The 16,143-nt window shown below is 51.8% G+C and overlaps 1 protein-coding gene across 8 annotated transcripts in view; it reads left to right on the top strand.

The window, feature by feature from the left end:
* Nucleotides 1-16,143, top strand: part of CACNA1E (calcium voltage-gated channel subunit alpha1 E) — a 134,176-nt gene that overhangs the window by 53,077 nt on the left and 64,956 nt on the right. For all 8 annotated transcript variants that reach the window (XR_007627720.1, XM_050306714.1, XM_050306713.1 and 5 more), the window contains 3 exons: nucleotides 6,109-6,212; nucleotides 6,987-7,139; nucleotides 7,248-7,429. Coding sequence is in view for 7 of the 8 variants with exons in the window: in XM_050306714.1 (XP_050162671.1) it covers nucleotides 6,109-6,212; nucleotides 6,987-7,139; nucleotides 7,248-7,429 (439 nt within the window). In the remaining variant the exon portion in view is untranslated. The remainder of the gene's footprint in view (nucleotides 1-6,108; nucleotides 6,213-6,986; nucleotides 7,140-7,247; nucleotides 7,430-16,143) is intronic.

Below are 16,143 nucleotides of genomic sequence, written 5' to 3'. Positions count from 1 at the left end.
CTTTTTAACACTTCCTCCTGAGCTACCCCATGGCAGAGGCAGGGATGCTTCGCTTCCCGGTATTTAGTGCACGTTGCACAAGTTCTGTGTGTTCGGGTGGTCTTCTTGATCTTGGAGTTCCAGAGTTGGAAGTGGAACAGAGGTTGGCAGCAGCGCTGTCTGGGAATATTCATCCCCTCGTGGTTTGGGGTGCTGGCCCCCATCAGTGTGCCTGGCATACCATGCATGTGTGAGAGCACAAACTTGCCACACCTGAGCTAGGAACAGGCACTTCCCCCAGCACCCACACCTTCATTTTTCTAACCAAGGGAATATAGTACAACTCTAGGCAAGAAAGCTTGGGGAAGTGGATATGAGGTTTGGAGAAGAAGCCCTAAATCAGAGTACGAGTGCAGCATTCTGACATGGTTATCCCACTGGAGCTTCAACCATGGCAAGAAGTGTTGCCCTATAGTAAAGAGACAACCCCGGGTCCAAAAGCTGAGCAACACTTTGATCACACCAGACAGGACTTTTTTCTCTCTCTTTGTTTCCTTTCATGAATGATGCCTGCCCCATCTCTCACCCCTCTCCCAGCTCTTTCCTTCCAGGACAATCCATGAGGTGTTTTGTCTTTTATTTGGACGAATAATTAATTTCCCAGCTTTGTGAATGTTTCATGTGCCATATGGCACGGCGGTGGGATGTACCCAACATCGGCACCTCGTACAAAGGGCTGCACTGTTTCCCCGGCTCGCTGAGGGGGAGAGGTTGAGTGATGAGGGAAAAACCTTGACACTGCTGGAGATGGTTGGTGGGGGAACCCCTGGGCAGGCATAACTATTGCTCTGGCTTTGGGGGAGACAGGCATCCTGCCTTCTTCCAGTGCAGGATCCATCCCACATGCCGCTCACGTTCTTTGCTCCATCCTTCCCGGTCCTCTTCCCTAGCGGTTGGTTTCCTGCAACCGCAGAGTGAATCAGTCCCTCCCACATGGCTGCTGGTCCCCGGGGGCATTGCCTCCCCTCACAGGCACCCCTCCACCCCACGTGATCCCCTTCTGCACCCTCACATCCTGGTCTGGGGTGAAGCTCCTGTTCTTCCTGTGGAGATAAAGCCTTGAGCAAGGTCCCTGTTTCTCCGTGGTGCCATGGACCTCATGCTGGGAGTTGAGTTGGAGGGTAGAAGCCTGGCTTGAGAGAAAGGACAGTGGGGTTATTTCCACAACATGTGGAGAGGTGGGATCACCCAGGTGGATGTCCCTGGGATCTTGGGCCCCTCCTTTGGTATGAGTTCAGACAGGTCCTGCTGTGGTACATGCTTGCCTGTACTATATTTCTCTTGCAGGAAGGGCTTTCCTGCCTCCTGTCCATCACTTTAGGTTTCCACCAGGTCCTGTGTGTGCAAATGCAGTTTTCCCCGCATCATCTCTCCCTGCCAAATCCTATATCCGCCAAGAGGCAGTGCAGGGACCAGAGGCAGGAGGGAGGCAGCTCTCAGGGTCCAGAGCAGGATATTCCCTCATGCACCAATTCCTGGGGGCTGCTCCAGGGAGAGGTGGTTTTGGGGGATTATTTCATTCCCCACATCAAAGGCTGGTGAAGGCAGATTTTGTCATTCAGCCTTGTCACACCTTGCAGGGAGTTGCTGGTACCCAGTTCAGGGCCCTCAAACCTGCTGGGAAGGGTGGGAGCAGCAGCTTTGCAGCAGGCCAATCCACTTGTGTCATGGCCCCGAAACCTAGAAAGAGCAGGCTGAGGTGGTGGAGGCTTTGGCATTGCTCTGAACTGTGCTGAGGGCAGGACCTGGACCTGGTATCCCTGTCCCTTGGTATCCCCAAAGTAGAGTCACTGCACCCTGCTGGAGCATCCTCAGGCTGGGTGACCTGATCCCACTAGCCCTACCTCGAGCCAGGTTTGGACCCAAGAGTGTCAAGAACATCCTGCTGTGTCAGTTGCTGTCTGCAGAGAGGGGAGGGATTGATTCACCCTCAGAACAGGCCAAGAATGGGGTAAATTCATCAGGTAACTTACTTTCCATGAGCTGTTTGACCAGTGTATTAATTATGAAGTTGTCTCTCCTGTAGAGTCAGGTGGCAGTGCAAGCCTTCAGGGGCCTTTCCACTTAATTATAAATATTAATTTGCACATCAGCCAGCCAGCCAGCACCCTCTCTGCCCCAGATTTTGGGCTGAGATTAGTCTGTCTCAGCCGATCCCTCTTTCCACCCAGCACACTCTTTGCTGGGACAGCTTGTCTGCGTGTGCCTCTGCAGTGGTCCCAAGGGAAATGGTTGAGGGATGCTCATTTTGGGGTGGGGGGATGAATCGAGGGTCAATCTGATCATCTGGGTGTTCAGCCTTTGCTTGGGGTCCCCGGTGTGAAGCCTTTTTCAGCGTGCCCTAAACTGTGTGTGCTATACCTGAGGGCTGCTGGTGGGCTGGGCTGGGCTGGGCTGGGCTGGGTTGATGGGGATGGGAACCCAGCAATGAACATCCCCTGGCACAGGCAGAGGAGGCACAGTGAGTGCTGTCATGTAGGACAGTGCCTGAATTTAGTGATGACTCTGTGCTTTGTGTAGGCAGGGTCATTGAGCATCACTCACAGTTCAATCTCCGCAGTCCCGAAGACCAGGGAGTCATTTAAAACATGATTATTCTTTCCTTTTACCTCTTTTTGCACCCCTGCGTGAAGAAATCCATAGGTACAGGTCTTCATCTCAAGGCGAGGGCGTGTGTTCTGCTCAGCTGCTGGGAGCTGGAGCAGCGCTGAGGGCTGAGCATCGCTGTGCCGTCAGACGGCCCCAAAGCCTGCAGGTGTGTCCGCCCCAGCAGGAGCCTCAAAAATAAATAAAATAAAATAATCATCCTGCTTGCAAATACAAAGCATTGGATTATTTTTTTTTTCGCCCCTTGAAAGCGTGTTTTTGTCTGCTGATGATTGCTCACTATTCATTTATACTTTGAGGGGGATTAGCATATATTTCCCATCCTGCCTCCTCTCTCATTTGCATCCTTCCAAAAGCTCCTCTCTGCTCTTTTCTCCACCTGAAGTCTCCCCCCTTTTTTCTGAAGAAGTAAAACTAACCCCTTTGCCTGGGTGACCTATAAAAACGCCTTCACTTTTTTTTTTTCCCCTTCTTTTTTTCCTCCAGTACATATGATGAAAAGTATGAGATCATTGGGATTTTTTTAGCCCAAATCTGGCAGCTTTTTTCAAATAACTTGGATGGTGAGATGTAATTTTAGTTTGGGTCCTTGCCTAAAAATAAAGAATAATTATTAGCACATCAGACGTGGATATTGTAAGTGATCGAAAAGGGTTTAAATTGTTCTACAGATACCGGAGTTGCCACCCTGTATTAACATAAAGGTCTGTTACAGTCAGATCCCATCGCTGGGCTGTGCATCCCCAGGAGCTATAAGAAACCTTAATTGGGTTATATGGTTTAAAAAAAAAATTAACAATAAGCATGATTAGAGGGTTAATAAGCAATTGACAGGTGCAATACTGAAGTCCAAAACAGCAAGACGTGTTCTGAATGTTGTATTATTTATTAGCAGTAATGTGATGGTGGTGTGTCTGCGTGTACCAGAAAAGCCTGGTTATTGGGGAGAGGTTGTGTCTGTCACTTAGAGCCATTCAAGGGCTTGGGAAAAACAGCCAGCAGCTCGGCTCCTGTGCCTGGAAGCTTGATTAGCTTTTTCCATCTTCTTTAATAGGTCTAAAGGTGGTCCCAGGGCTCCTCAGACCCTGCTGGGAGGCTCTGGGACAGAGGGATTTGCTGGGAGCAGCTCCAGTAGTGCATGCTCCCAGTGCATCCACTGTCATTGTGAGCCATGGTTGTGTAAGCAAAAGGATGTGCAGGTGCCTATTTCGTAGTGCCGGGTCCTCCTTTTGTCACTGGTCAGGAGAGAGGTCTGAGTGCAACTGCCTTGCTCTGATGATCTGTCCAAACCTCCTTCCAAAACAGCTCATGATGTCCCCCAGCGAGGGCAAGGAGCATGTCACCTTGCCACAAAGGAGTCCCATTCTTAGCAGCTAATTTAGAGCGCTGAGAAGTAGTGCCCTGGAATCACCTGAACTTTACCTGGAGTGCGGCAGCTCCAGAACCCTTCAAACAAATCTGGGTTAGCGGAGGACTTCGCAACCAGAGCCCTCCCAGGTGCTGCTCTGGCCCTGGGGAGGGGATGTGTGGTGGTGGGGCTGGGGGAAGTGATGGCTCCTCCTCCATTGCTTCATCCAGCTGGGTAGGACCACAGCCTGCATTGATCTGTGGTGAGAGGAGAGAGCTGTTGATCCCCATCTTGCTTTGCTGCCAGGAGCCTTCCAACTGGGCTTGCACTGGCAAGCCCTTGGGGGAAGGGCTGGAGCCTGCGTCCGGCCCAGGAGCATCCCTGGCCTCCTGGAGATGCTCAGTCCTGGCCGGAGTCAGAGCAGGGGCTGCCCATGCCCCTTTGGGAGGTTTGGTTGCCCACCAGGTGATGGGACGTGAGGAGCAAAAGCTGAAGAAGGGTCTTGAGGTCTCCAGCGTAACGTTGGCACAGTGTGTCCTCTATGCTGGCATTTTGAGGAGTGCCAGGTTACCCTGCTCTCGCTGGCAGGTCGTGTGAAAGGGATAAAAGTGCAGGTACTCTTCTCTTTCCCTCATGCTGCTGAGTGGCTGTGCTTTATCATACTTATTGATTTTGATCTTACAACCGATTTAACAGTGCAGCTCTCCCCAGCCCTTGGGTGCTTCTGACTTAAAAGAGGGACTTAAGTCCCTCTTTTGCTCTCCTGTCAACCCTATGGGCGGGGGGGCAGTCATGGGCTGGGGCAGTGAGATCGTGTTGAAAGGGCTCAGGGGAAAGTGAAAGTGCCATGAAGTGTAAAAAATTCCTGTGTGTATATGGGATAAGCAGTGTGATACACAGGGAGTTGTGGATGATGCGTCCCAGCTGTTGCTGGGGCCCGGCTTTGCAGCTGACCCCTTGAACTGGGGCAGGGAGGAAGAGGAGACCAGGAAAAGGAGCTGAACCAACCTGGTTTGCAGATGTGAGAGTGTTTTTGCTGGCAGGGTATCCTAGGAAACCCAGCCACCTTTCTGGAGGGAGAGGTTGGAACCTGCCATACCTTGGGGAGAGGGGGAGAGAAAGAGTGCTAATTGCTCATCGCACCAGAGAGCTGCTCTGGCCTGTAATTAGATGAATTAGTGGAACAATGACCCAGTTTCCCTTGGTTTTTGGATTGCTGCAAACAACCCTGAGGTTGCTGCCTCCCTCTGTCCTGTTATCCTCCCCATCCCCTCCATCCCCTGCTGCTCTACTCCTCCTCCTCACCCAGCACCTGGGGACAAAGCCCAGATGGGAGAAGGTTCTGCCAGCATTGCTAAGGCACAGCTTCCCTGTTCCCAGAGCAGGTACAGGGGCCCTGAGTGTTTCCACTGCCATACTCAGTATGCACCAACCCCCTTCTGCCCCAGTTTGTTTTCTGGAGATGGGCTTGAAAAAAATTTTTGATTTAAAGGAAAATATATGGAGTCCTTCCTGTGCCTTCAGGTTACCTTCCAAGGTCATCAAACTTTCATTACTATAGGTTTTTGAATGTATATGAGGTTCTCGGCTCCTTCTCGGCAGTCCCAGAGGTGGGACTCTAAGGAAGTTCCATGTGTGGAAAAAGCCAGAGCAGCTAATGGCTGGAGGTGCTGCCAGGGGAACATGGGTGACCATCAGGGGAGTGACCCACATTTCAAGAGCACCATCTCTGCTCCACGTGCCACCTGCCTGGAAGGGAGGCTAATCCCTTGCAGCCAGGACAAACACGATGTTGGCGGTGTTGAGACTCCAGAGTGTAATTGTATGGCATGGGTGATGTGGGGCTGTCTCCAACCATCCTGGCATGTGGGGGCATCAGTGGGGGACTACTGGGGCTGAGGGGGCCCCTGGGTGACTTTGGCTGATCACAGTGGCCTATGAGCTTTGATGCCAGCATCAAATGAGGCTGACTGACATGTGGGCCTTTGGGAGGCACTGAATCTCTTTACCTGCCCAGGGCCACGGTCTTCCTTGTGTCTTCCCCCAGCTTTTGGCACTGAGGTGGCCAAGGACATTGCCTGGGATAACTCTGCTCTCTCCCTGTCTGCTCGCAGCATCCTCGCCACCGCTGGGACACACTTCAACACCCACGTGGACCTGCGGACGCTGCGGGCTGTGCGTGTGCTCAGGCCTCTGAAGCTTGTCTCGGGCATTCCCAGTAAGTTGGATGTTCCTGGTCCTCCTCTCAGGGTGTTTGCCTCTGTCCCCAGTGTCCTTCAGAGGGAGATGGGTCCCTGGAGGGTGAAATCAAGGAAGAGGGGACAAACCTCCCGATGTAGTGGGAACTCTAGGGTGGCAGCATTTGGTGTCCTCAGGTGGCATTGCCCCCTGCCCATCTCTCCCTATGCTGGCACAAGGCTGGGCTTGGCGAAGCCCACTGGCAGGTCTGTTTCCCTGGCCAGAAGGCAGTGGGTGGATCCTTTCAGGACTGGGGTTTATTCAGGGGAGATTTCCTTTTTTTGTTGTTTGTTTTGTTGCAAGATTTCTTCTGTTGGCACAGGGATAAATAAAGAAACTAGGCTACTGCTGGCTCCAGTATTCCCATCCCTCCTGCCCTGGGCACCAGCAGGGCGGTGTGCTGGATCTGTGCCTTGTGGGCAGTGAGGTGGATGGAGTTGCACTGGTCATATCCCACCACGTCTAGGTGGGACAAGGACAGGCAGGACACTAGAGTGGGGACCAGCTCCAGAAACAACCCCTCCTCGTGCCTTCCTTTGTGGCCTGGCTCTCCTTCCCTTGGGATGGTGCTTTCCTCCATGGTCCTCCTGCCCAAAGGGATCCTCCAGGCTGTGTTGGCTTATTGCATCTCTCTGAGGGTGACTGTCCTTCCTCTCTGCTCACTGTTCTTCTCTTGTCAAATGTGATATGGATGTGCTTCAGGTAGGGGGTTTGCATCCCTGTTTTGAGCTGTGCCCTTTCTTTCCTTTCCCAGGTTTGCAGATTGTCTTGAAATCCATCATGAAGGCCATGGTGCCTCTTCTCCAGATTGGCTTGCTGCTCTTTTTTGCTATCCTCATGTTTGCCATCATTGGCCTGGAGTTCTACAGCGGGAAGCTGCACCGAGCCTGCTACACAAACAATTCAGGTAGGGAGAAGGGCTCTGCACCCACTTTGCATCCTTTGGGTGGTAAAAAGCTGGGAAGAGCTGTCTCCTTACCTCTGTCTCCTTTGCTTCTCTGCTGTGTGCTCACAGGTGAACTAGAGGAGCTGGACCCTCCCCATCCATGCGGGGTGCAGGGTTGCCCCCCAGGCTACGAATGCCGGGAGTGGATCGGTCCCAACGATGGGATCACGCAATTCGACAACATCCTTTTTGCTGTGTTGACCGTCTTCCAGTGCATCACCATGGAAGGGTGGACCACAGTTCTGTACAATGTGAGTAGAGTTGCTCTGGGGTCTCTTTGGGCAGCTGGGCATGGGGGTGGGGGAGCTGGAGACAGTATTTCTGTGTGCTGGAAACTCGTAAGATCCTGAGTTTCTTTTTTTGTGATGGGAATTGAGTTAGTCCTTCCCATTTGGGCAGGAGATGCTGGACAGAGGCATGAGTTACATTCCTCCAGACAAAGGGAGCTCTAAGGGCTTGGTCCCCAGCTCTAGGTTGTGCAGCCCACTGCAGACAGCAAAACTTTATGAGCTTGGGCTGCAATGATCTTCCTGCTTGAGGGCTGTCCCTGGGGAGGCATCCTTCCTGACATCCTTTTCCTCCTGTGCTCCCCAGGGCAGCTCCATGAGAGGGGTCGTGTTTTCTGGTCACTGCACATGTGCTCTCCCTGTACACCAGGCAGCAGATGTGCCTGCATCCCCATGGTGGCCTGGGAAAGCCTTGGAGCTAGGCTTGGACTCCCTGCCTTGGAGGGTCCAGGACATTTCAGTGTCCAACAGGGAACTGGGATCTTGGATATTTGTGCTGATGGAGCAGGGAATGTCTGGGCTGGGTTCCTGTGGTTTGCAGCTGCTTGAAGTTGCTGATGGCCAAACCCTTGTGGTGCTCAGAGAGCAACTTGAGGGCAAAGCTGGAAGCAGGAAAAAAAGCTGCAGGCAATCCCAAAGTACAACATCATTGTGGGCGACTGGTCATATAAGTATGTTTGAGTTTGTGGGCTTGAAGCAACCGTACCTGTTCTGTTCCCAGCCTAATTTCAGCATCAATTTTGGTGTCATTGCACCGGGAATGTTTTTATACCCTGGTTCACATAAAGCCCAGAGTTTTGTAGAGTGGCATTGCTCTGCAGGAGGCAAATTGGATGGCGTATGATGGGGAAGTGTGGTTCAGTGGTGACTCTGTCATTGGTAGAAAGGCTGCTTTTTAAACCCAAGGTAGGCCAAGGCACCAGGCTGCCAGTGTTGGGGCCCTTCCTCCCACTCGGTCCATCCCAGGGTGCTCCTGGGGGTGCAGGATGGTGTGTGTGGACAGATGGATTGTGAAACCTAGAGTGGAGTAGGAAAGAGAGAGTTCAAGGCAAAGGCTTGACCTTACCATGAGGTTTTCTTCTTCCTGAAGGAGATGGCAGTGTCAGAATATTGCTGCTTCAGTGGGGGAATTAAGCAGGATTGAACCACCTGAGTGTTCAGATCAAAAAAAGTATATTTCTTGTCTGCTTCTGGTGTGTCAATGGGATTAGAAACTTAACTATAGCACCTATTGCCCAAGCATAATTGAGTGGAGCAGGGAAGGTGATTTTCCAGTACCATGGGCAGCTGTTGCCTTCTCCCTCTGCCATACACAGCCCGTGTCTGTCTGTGGATGGTGCCAGCAACCTGCCCTGCACCTTGTTCTTGTGTTAATGACTGTCTCTGCAAAACTGCTTCCATCAGGGCTCCCCATGTCTCCTCCTTCCAATCCTTTGGTGCCTGCAGCAATTAGCAGCAACACTCCCTGTGCTAGAGCCCCAGTGGCAGTGTGTGAGGAGATCGTAAACTATACAGACAGGCAATTTCTGGTCTGATCAACTTCAAGCGTTTGTTTGAGTAAGTCTGGTCTCCTGTTGCTTGGGATGTCCTTGGTGGGAAGGCTGGAACTGATCTACTCAGTGTTTGAGATTTGCTGATTCATCAGCTGGGTCTTACTGGAGGGTAAGGATGGGAGATGCTGCTGGGAGAACTGAAAACTATGCTCCACAGGACCTACCCTACAGAATCCCCCTGTTTACCCCCACAGCTGATAAATTGGGGTCTCTCTGGAGCTCCTGGGGCAGCCACAGCCCTGGTATCCAAGTAACCTTCCCAGCACCAGTTGTAATGCTGGGCAAACATGCTCTGTCACTGTGTTCCCGATGGCCGGGACCGTAAATAAGGTACCTCCCTTTCCCACTTCTCTGTAAAGAACCAGCTATTACTGACCTATAATAGAAAGGATTAGGGACCTTCCTTGGCTTATAATTGAATGATGATTTGGGCCTTGGTATGGTAAAATGCTGCTGATTCACTTTGAGGGGTGACAAGAGATGGTGTTTCCAGCACTACTGGGTGGCACCTCCCGCCCTCCCCAGGAACACATGCTGTCTTTTAGAGTGCAGAGGTTATGGGTGCTCTGTTCTTTTGCTGCTTGGAGAAAGAAAAATGGATTTCTGCTTTTTTTTTTTTTTTTTAATGAAAAATAAGAGATGCCCGGGGTGGGTTGTGGTCCCTAGGGGATGCCCGAAGAGGGCTGGGAAGCCACAGGAGTACTCTGCCAACAACTTCATAACTTGGAGCAGCAAACCAAAGCAGGCTCCTGCTGCTAACCAGCATGGACCTTGCCCAGCACATGGCCCAGGTTTGAGGGGTTCGGCAGGGAACTCTGCTTTCCCACTGGGGTAAAGCAATGGGAGGCTACATCCTTGCAGATTAACACTGAAGGGGAGTGGGAGATGGCAGAAAAAACACTTTAGCAATCTCTCAAAGAAATTGCTTACTATAATATTCCCCTCTGTAACTGTATCATGATTTTAAGATCCGTTTTTTCACAATTTTACCGGTTCTAGAAGCGTAGTTCCCAGAATTTGTAGGCAGCATCACGAAAAGCTAATCAGCCCCATGGTACTTTCCATGTGTGTTGTTTCATCTGTGTGTTTGCTTTTTGCCTTCTTTTCATCAGCCTTGCCTCTATGAAGGTAGAAATCACAGTATGGGTTAAGAATAGAAGAAAAAGCTTCAGACTGTGGGGTGTTATAACTTTTCCAATTCCTGTCCCTGGGACCCTGGTGGACATTGCTTTCTTTTAGAGGGGAGTTTTGGCTTTGTAGCTGTCGCTGTGGTCTGAAACAGGCTAAGGAGTATTTTGCTTTTCTTCTTGTACCAGCAGGTGCCCCTTTCCTGGGCTGGCTCAAGACTAAACCTGATTTCTGTAGGGACCAGAGGGAAATACAGTGCTGGCAAGGAGGCTTACTGTCCTATTTCTCCGCCTCTGCAGCCGTGCTGGCATGGGGCAGGAGCTGGGTTGCAGTTTTGTCGTTAAATGGTGATGCTGTAGGGGTGATGGGGCTGGTGAGGGGCTGCCAGTGTGTGCCATGGGACTGGCCAGACACAGCACAGGCTCACGGTGATGCTGGTGGCTTTGGATGCCCAGCCCAGCTCCCAGGTCCCAGAAAGCAAACTGGGCAGGAGTTTGAAATTGATATTTCCTCCAGAATGCCAGCTCTGGAGGCTGTATTTATTCACTGCAATTGTTTGTTTGCTTTCCTGTTTGGAATTGCTCAGCTACTGTGCTTTCAGGTAGCGAGGAGGAGCCTGGTTTGATCTGCCACTCTCCTTTTCCTGCCCACATTACCAGGAACTGAGATGGGAAGAAAAACACTGGTAGCAAGGATGTGCGGGGGGCTTTAGGCAGGTGGCTCTGCAGGGAGATGGGACAGCCCTGCCAGGCTTGTGTGCTCCTTTGCCCAGAGCACTGCTCTGTGCTCTCCAGTCACACCAGTTCTGGGCACCAGAGCCCCTGGTTGAAATTTAGTGTTTGGACAACTGGCAACACAAGTGTGAGGAGAAAGCTGGTGTTTACAGCTGTGGGAGCAGTGCCAACATGGAGAGATGCAGGCAGGGAACCCAGGGCTGCCTGCCCCTCCTAGAGCAGGTCTGGAGCACAAGTCTGATAAGGAGCAGCTGAATGAATTGGGCAGGAGCAGCTCAGCCTGGAGAAAAGGAGCCTCAGTGGGGACCTTCTCACTCTCTACAACTCCCTGATAGAGGGGTGCAGCCAGGTGGGAGTGTGGCTCTTCTCCTGGGTAACAGGGGACAGGATGAGAAGAAATGGTTTCCAATTGCACCAGGAGGAGGTTTAGATTGTGTATTAGGAAAAATGCCTTCTCCAAAAGTGTTGTCAAGCAATGGAACAGACTGCCCAGGGAAGTGGTGGAGTCACGATCCCTGGAGGGATTTGAAAGACATATAGATGTGGCACTTAAGGACATGGTTTAGCAGTGAACACGGCATGCTGGGTTAATGGCTGGACTCAGTGGTCTTAGAGGGTTTCTGCAAACTAAACAATTCTATAATTCTGTGGTTCCTGTTGGATGTTTCCCTTCATGGATCTGGCTGTTAGCTTGAACTCCTCCTCCTCTTATGGCACTAGGGATTGGGACCCTAGAGAAGCATGAGGGCAAAACTGTACAGGGAGCCTTAGGAGATGCTGGGACTGAGTTTCAGGATCCTTCTGGGTGCTTCTGCAACAGGAGGAGAGTGTTTGCTGGGGGAAAGAACATCAGGTCCTTGCCAGCTTCCAAAACACCTACCAAAATGCAGTGATGGTGGGCAGAGCTGTAGGTCTCATATCCCCATGCAGAGCTGAACAGCTGCTGCAGAGAGCCAGGCGGCTGCAGAGGCACTGGTTAGGTGTGAAGTGTGAGCTGTGTGTGCAGAGACACCAGCTGAGATGCTGCAAGAGCAGCTGTAAAACAGGAGCTGCTGCAAGGACGGGGGTTTGCAGCAAGTGTGACTCAACCAACATGTGCTCACAGCATGCTGAAGGTACTGGGGCCAGGAGGGTGTGAGGGGAGGACATCCCAGTGTTTGGCATCTCCTCTATAAGTGGAGTGCAAAACAGTTTTGATGAATCTCGCTGCGTGCAGAAGTTGAGGTTTTGTGCTGGTGGGCACAGGGCTGGTTTTATTTGTGAAGCACCAAACCTGAGATCACAGGATCACAGAGAGGTTTGGGTTGGAAGGGTCCTTTTAAAGATCATCTAGTTCCCACCCCCTGTCATGGGCAGGGACACCTTCCACTAGACCAGGTTGCTCCAAGCCCTGTCCAACCTGGGCTTGGACACTTCCTGGGAGGGGGCAGCCACAGCTCCTCTGGGCAACCTGTGCCAGAACCTCACCACCTTCACTCTCCTTCTGTTTAAAACTGCTACCCCTTGTCCTATCACAACAGGCCCTCCTGAAATACTTGTCCTCATTTTCTTTACAAGCCCCCTTTACGTACTGAAGATCTTCTGAGATCTGCTGGAACCTGGTTTTCAAATGTGGTGACGCATTCATCCTTTCTGAAACAGGGACTCTTCAGGCAGCCCTGATTTGGGGTGCTGGGAAAGGGAGGTGTGTTATCTCACTGGCCATGCTGGAGCACATGGATCAGAAAGGGGAGCAGGGCTTGACTTTGCCCTTGTCAACCCTGGAGGAGGCCAGAGGAGGAATCGATTGCAAAACAGTTGTTTTTCCATGCGTGTGTGTACAAAATTTGCATGTTGGCACAAATTCCTGAGGTGTTACAGTTGTCCCTTGGGATGCTCAGCACTCAGATGCTCTCCCTGAAGCACCTTTGTGTGAACAGTGTGAGTGGGACCTGAGAATCATGCAGATCTGGGTGGGTTCCTCCTCTTGACTTTTGGAGTGAGGACATTACCTGCCTTTCCGTGGAGCAGCAAGGAGGCAGCAAAATTAATGACCTTGCTAGAGAGAATTTTCCTCTTCTTGGGAAGAAACGATTGGAAAGGGAACAGGAGTTCCTTCTTATGTGTTTTAGATTAAAACACTGTGCACAAAATATCCTGCTGGGGAGGTATGAAAATTCAATCAGACCTGACACGAGCTGGGAAACCTGAGCCCCAGCACTTCCAGGAGCTGCTGCAGCTTCTCTGGACATTGGTATCTGTTTCCTGGAGTACCTGGTCTCAGGGCAAGAGCTACAGCAGTGCCAGCCATGTGCCAATGGTTGTGGGGATTCTGCAGAGAGGGCTTGTGATGCAAAGATCCCCAAAACAACACCTGTCCTCACACCATGGTGATGGGCAGAGCACAGGAGGAGCTCAGCAGGGCAGTGATCCCAGAGCTGGGGGCTGAGCCTGCCCTGCTGCTTCTTTGGCTACTGTGGATTCTGGGAGTGTGTGATGGATAATGGTGCTCCCAGCAAGGAGCAGTGCTGGCTAGACATGATCTCTGGGGAGAGGAGGAGGAGGGAGAGGGAGAGGCTGGAGAGTGGGGGAAGTGGGAGGGATGGCAAAAGAGGGAAACCACTTGCCTTTTTAGCCCTCTGTGCCCTGGGACGACGCCAGGCTCTCCAGCCAGAACGGTTGGAAAAGGAACAGGAGTCCCTTCTTATGTGTTTTAAATTAAAACACAGTGCACACAAAATATCCTACCGGGGAGGTATGAAAATTCAATCAGCACCCAGAGCTCTGAGCAGCTCAGCAGCGAGCACAGCCCGTAATGCCTCTGCAGCTATTCCTGGTGGCTCCCGGCCGTGTGGGTGCAGCGGGATGGGCTCTGTGCTCGGGGGGGAGCAGGGGCTGCCAAAAAGTCCCCCACACTCGTGGCACTGCGGGACAGAGCCCCTTCCTCCTCTTTCCTCCAAAATGTTAAACGTGGAGTGTTTTAAATGTGATGATATTAAAGAGGAGTTAAAAGAGATGTCAAATTCCACCTCGAAGGTTCAAACCCTTTCTAACTTAACAAAGTGAGCTGTTTCTCCCCAGATGGCTCCAGCTGGTGCCTGTGCTGCCAACCGTGGGTGCTGGAGCCCATCACTGCCAGGCACACGTGCAGCAGCCAGCCTGCTCTCCCTTCTCCTCCCTTTGGAAAAAACGGCTCTTTTTCCGCACTCAGCAAAGCCAGACCCTCGCCAGCTTGCCAAATGTTCCTGCCTTTTCCTCCCCCCCCCCCCTCCATGTGTGTATATGTGCTGAAATGACACAGCAAGAAACAAACTGTGTCTGCTGGATCCCAGCTTTCAGGCATGTTCTATCAAAAGCTCCCTGCCCACACCCTGCTCCCTGCCCGCACGGGAAAGTCTCACTCCTGGCAACACTGGAGGAGCTGAGGGGCTGGTGGAAGCACCAATGCTCCAGCATGGATGTTGTGGCACTCCCCAGCATCTCTAGGCTCAAGGATAGGAGGTGGCAGGGGGTTTCAGTGCTGTCTGGTCCCCCATTGCTTGTCTTTTTTAAGCCCAGGGCTTGTAAGTCCATTAGCAGGTTTGGTGCTGGAAGCTGTGTTGGTGAGGTGTTGGAAAGCTGTTTTTGTAGTTCTTGGTCAATGTGCTGCTTGTGCATCAGGATTGGGTTATGGGGGTCCATGAGTGAGGTTGGGCATGGGTCTGTTGCCCCAGAGCCTTGCAGCTGAAGTTGGGGATGTTCCTGCATCTAGGAATGTCATACAACCATGAAAATCATATTTTGGGACAGCATATCATAAGGTCTGAACTGCCTCTCTGGGCTTAAAATGTGCCCATAAGAAAGCAGAGATCCAACCTGGAAATAACCAAGCCCCCAAGCTGATCCCATGGAAGCTGAGCCCTGCTGCAGCATCTGGGTCCAGCCGGAGAGGCAGTCGTGCTGGCATGTGGATCTGCACTGGAAACACTGGCACTGCCTTGGCTAAGAGTGGGGTCCAGTGAAGGCTGTGAAGCTTTGCAAATGCTCCATCAGGAAAAATTCGTCTTGCCTGTGGATGTTGGGGAAGCTGCAGGAGGGGTCTGGGCAGGGGGAAGGTGGGGATTTGGGAGCAAAAGTGGGGGTAGGTGAGGGATCACGGTGAGGGATGACTGTGGGGAGAGATAGAAGAGGAGGGACAAGGAGATCAGTGCTGGGACATATGGGTGCAATTTCTTGGTGGGTTGGCAACAGCAGAACCAAAATTGGTCTTCATGCCTATCTCAAATATTTTGAATGCTGATTTTCAGTAATGCTTTGAGCAACATGTTTTTTTCATTCCATTTAGAAAAGGGAAAAATGAAATATGTTGTGATTTTTTTTCCCTGTTTCCCCACTCCTTCCCCGCACATCCACAAACAAAACATGCAGAAACAAGCATGCCCACATACCGTGGGCTGTGCTGATCTTTGTGTCCCCTTCTGCCAGGACTCCTGCTTGCCCTGGGCATCCAAGAGCATCCTGGGGCTGTTGTAAGCGCAGGGAATGCGGCAGGAGGTGCTCACCCTGCCTGGATACCCCAACATGCAGCCATGGCAGGATGTGATCTGCCACGGGTCAGTCCTGGCTTTGCAGAGGAAATGTACCAATTTCCTCATTAACATGATTTAAAAAAGCAAAGCATTTCCATTCAGATCTTGTCCAGTGTTGGGGTTGCTGATGGATCCCAGGCAGGGCTGGCAGGGAATGAAGCATGGCCCTGCATGCCAGAGATTAAATTACCACTATTAAAGGGAAGAAAGAGATCTGTTACTGTACTGGGGAGAGCAGCAGTGGGTGTCGAGGTCTGGAGGGAACTGGTTAGGCTGGAGAATCTGCTGCAAATTATTTTTTTAGTTATTTTTCTCCTCTTTTTGCTGGGATATGGAGATTTTGAGGTGTTCCTGCTGACCTGTGTGTGTTTCTCAGCTGGATGCAACTGTCATTTGCAGGGAGGAGCATGTTGGGGGCTGCAGAGGTGATGCTGGGGGGATGCCATCAGCCATGGTAGGGGCATGCTTGGTGTGACCACCAGACAAAGACTATCAGGAGTTGCTGAGCCAAGAGTTTGGAGTACAAACCTTGGAAGCTGTGTTGGTTTTGCACCCACTGTCCCACTGTGCAAGCACCTGAGAAGGTCCGGCAAAGGCAGGCACAGTGCCCAGGGCAAAGCCCCTTGAGATCCTGGCTTTCCCCATCAAGCCCCCTCACTAGGATTGCAGCCAGTGTGGACTGACAGACCGTACTGCCCAGCCACGGTTGTTGGGAC

Source organism: Myiozetetes cayanensis, unplaced genomic scaffold, assembly GCF_022539395.1.
Source record: "Myiozetetes cayanensis isolate MyiCay16 unplaced genomic scaffold, myiCay2020 scf12, whole genome shotgun sequence".
Classification (NCBI taxonomy): Eukaryota; Metazoa; Chordata; class Aves; order Passeriformes; family Tyrannidae; genus Myiozetetes; species Myiozetetes cayanensis.
Note: the sequence above shows the minus strand (reverse complement) of the source record. Positions and strands in the feature narration are given on the sequence as shown.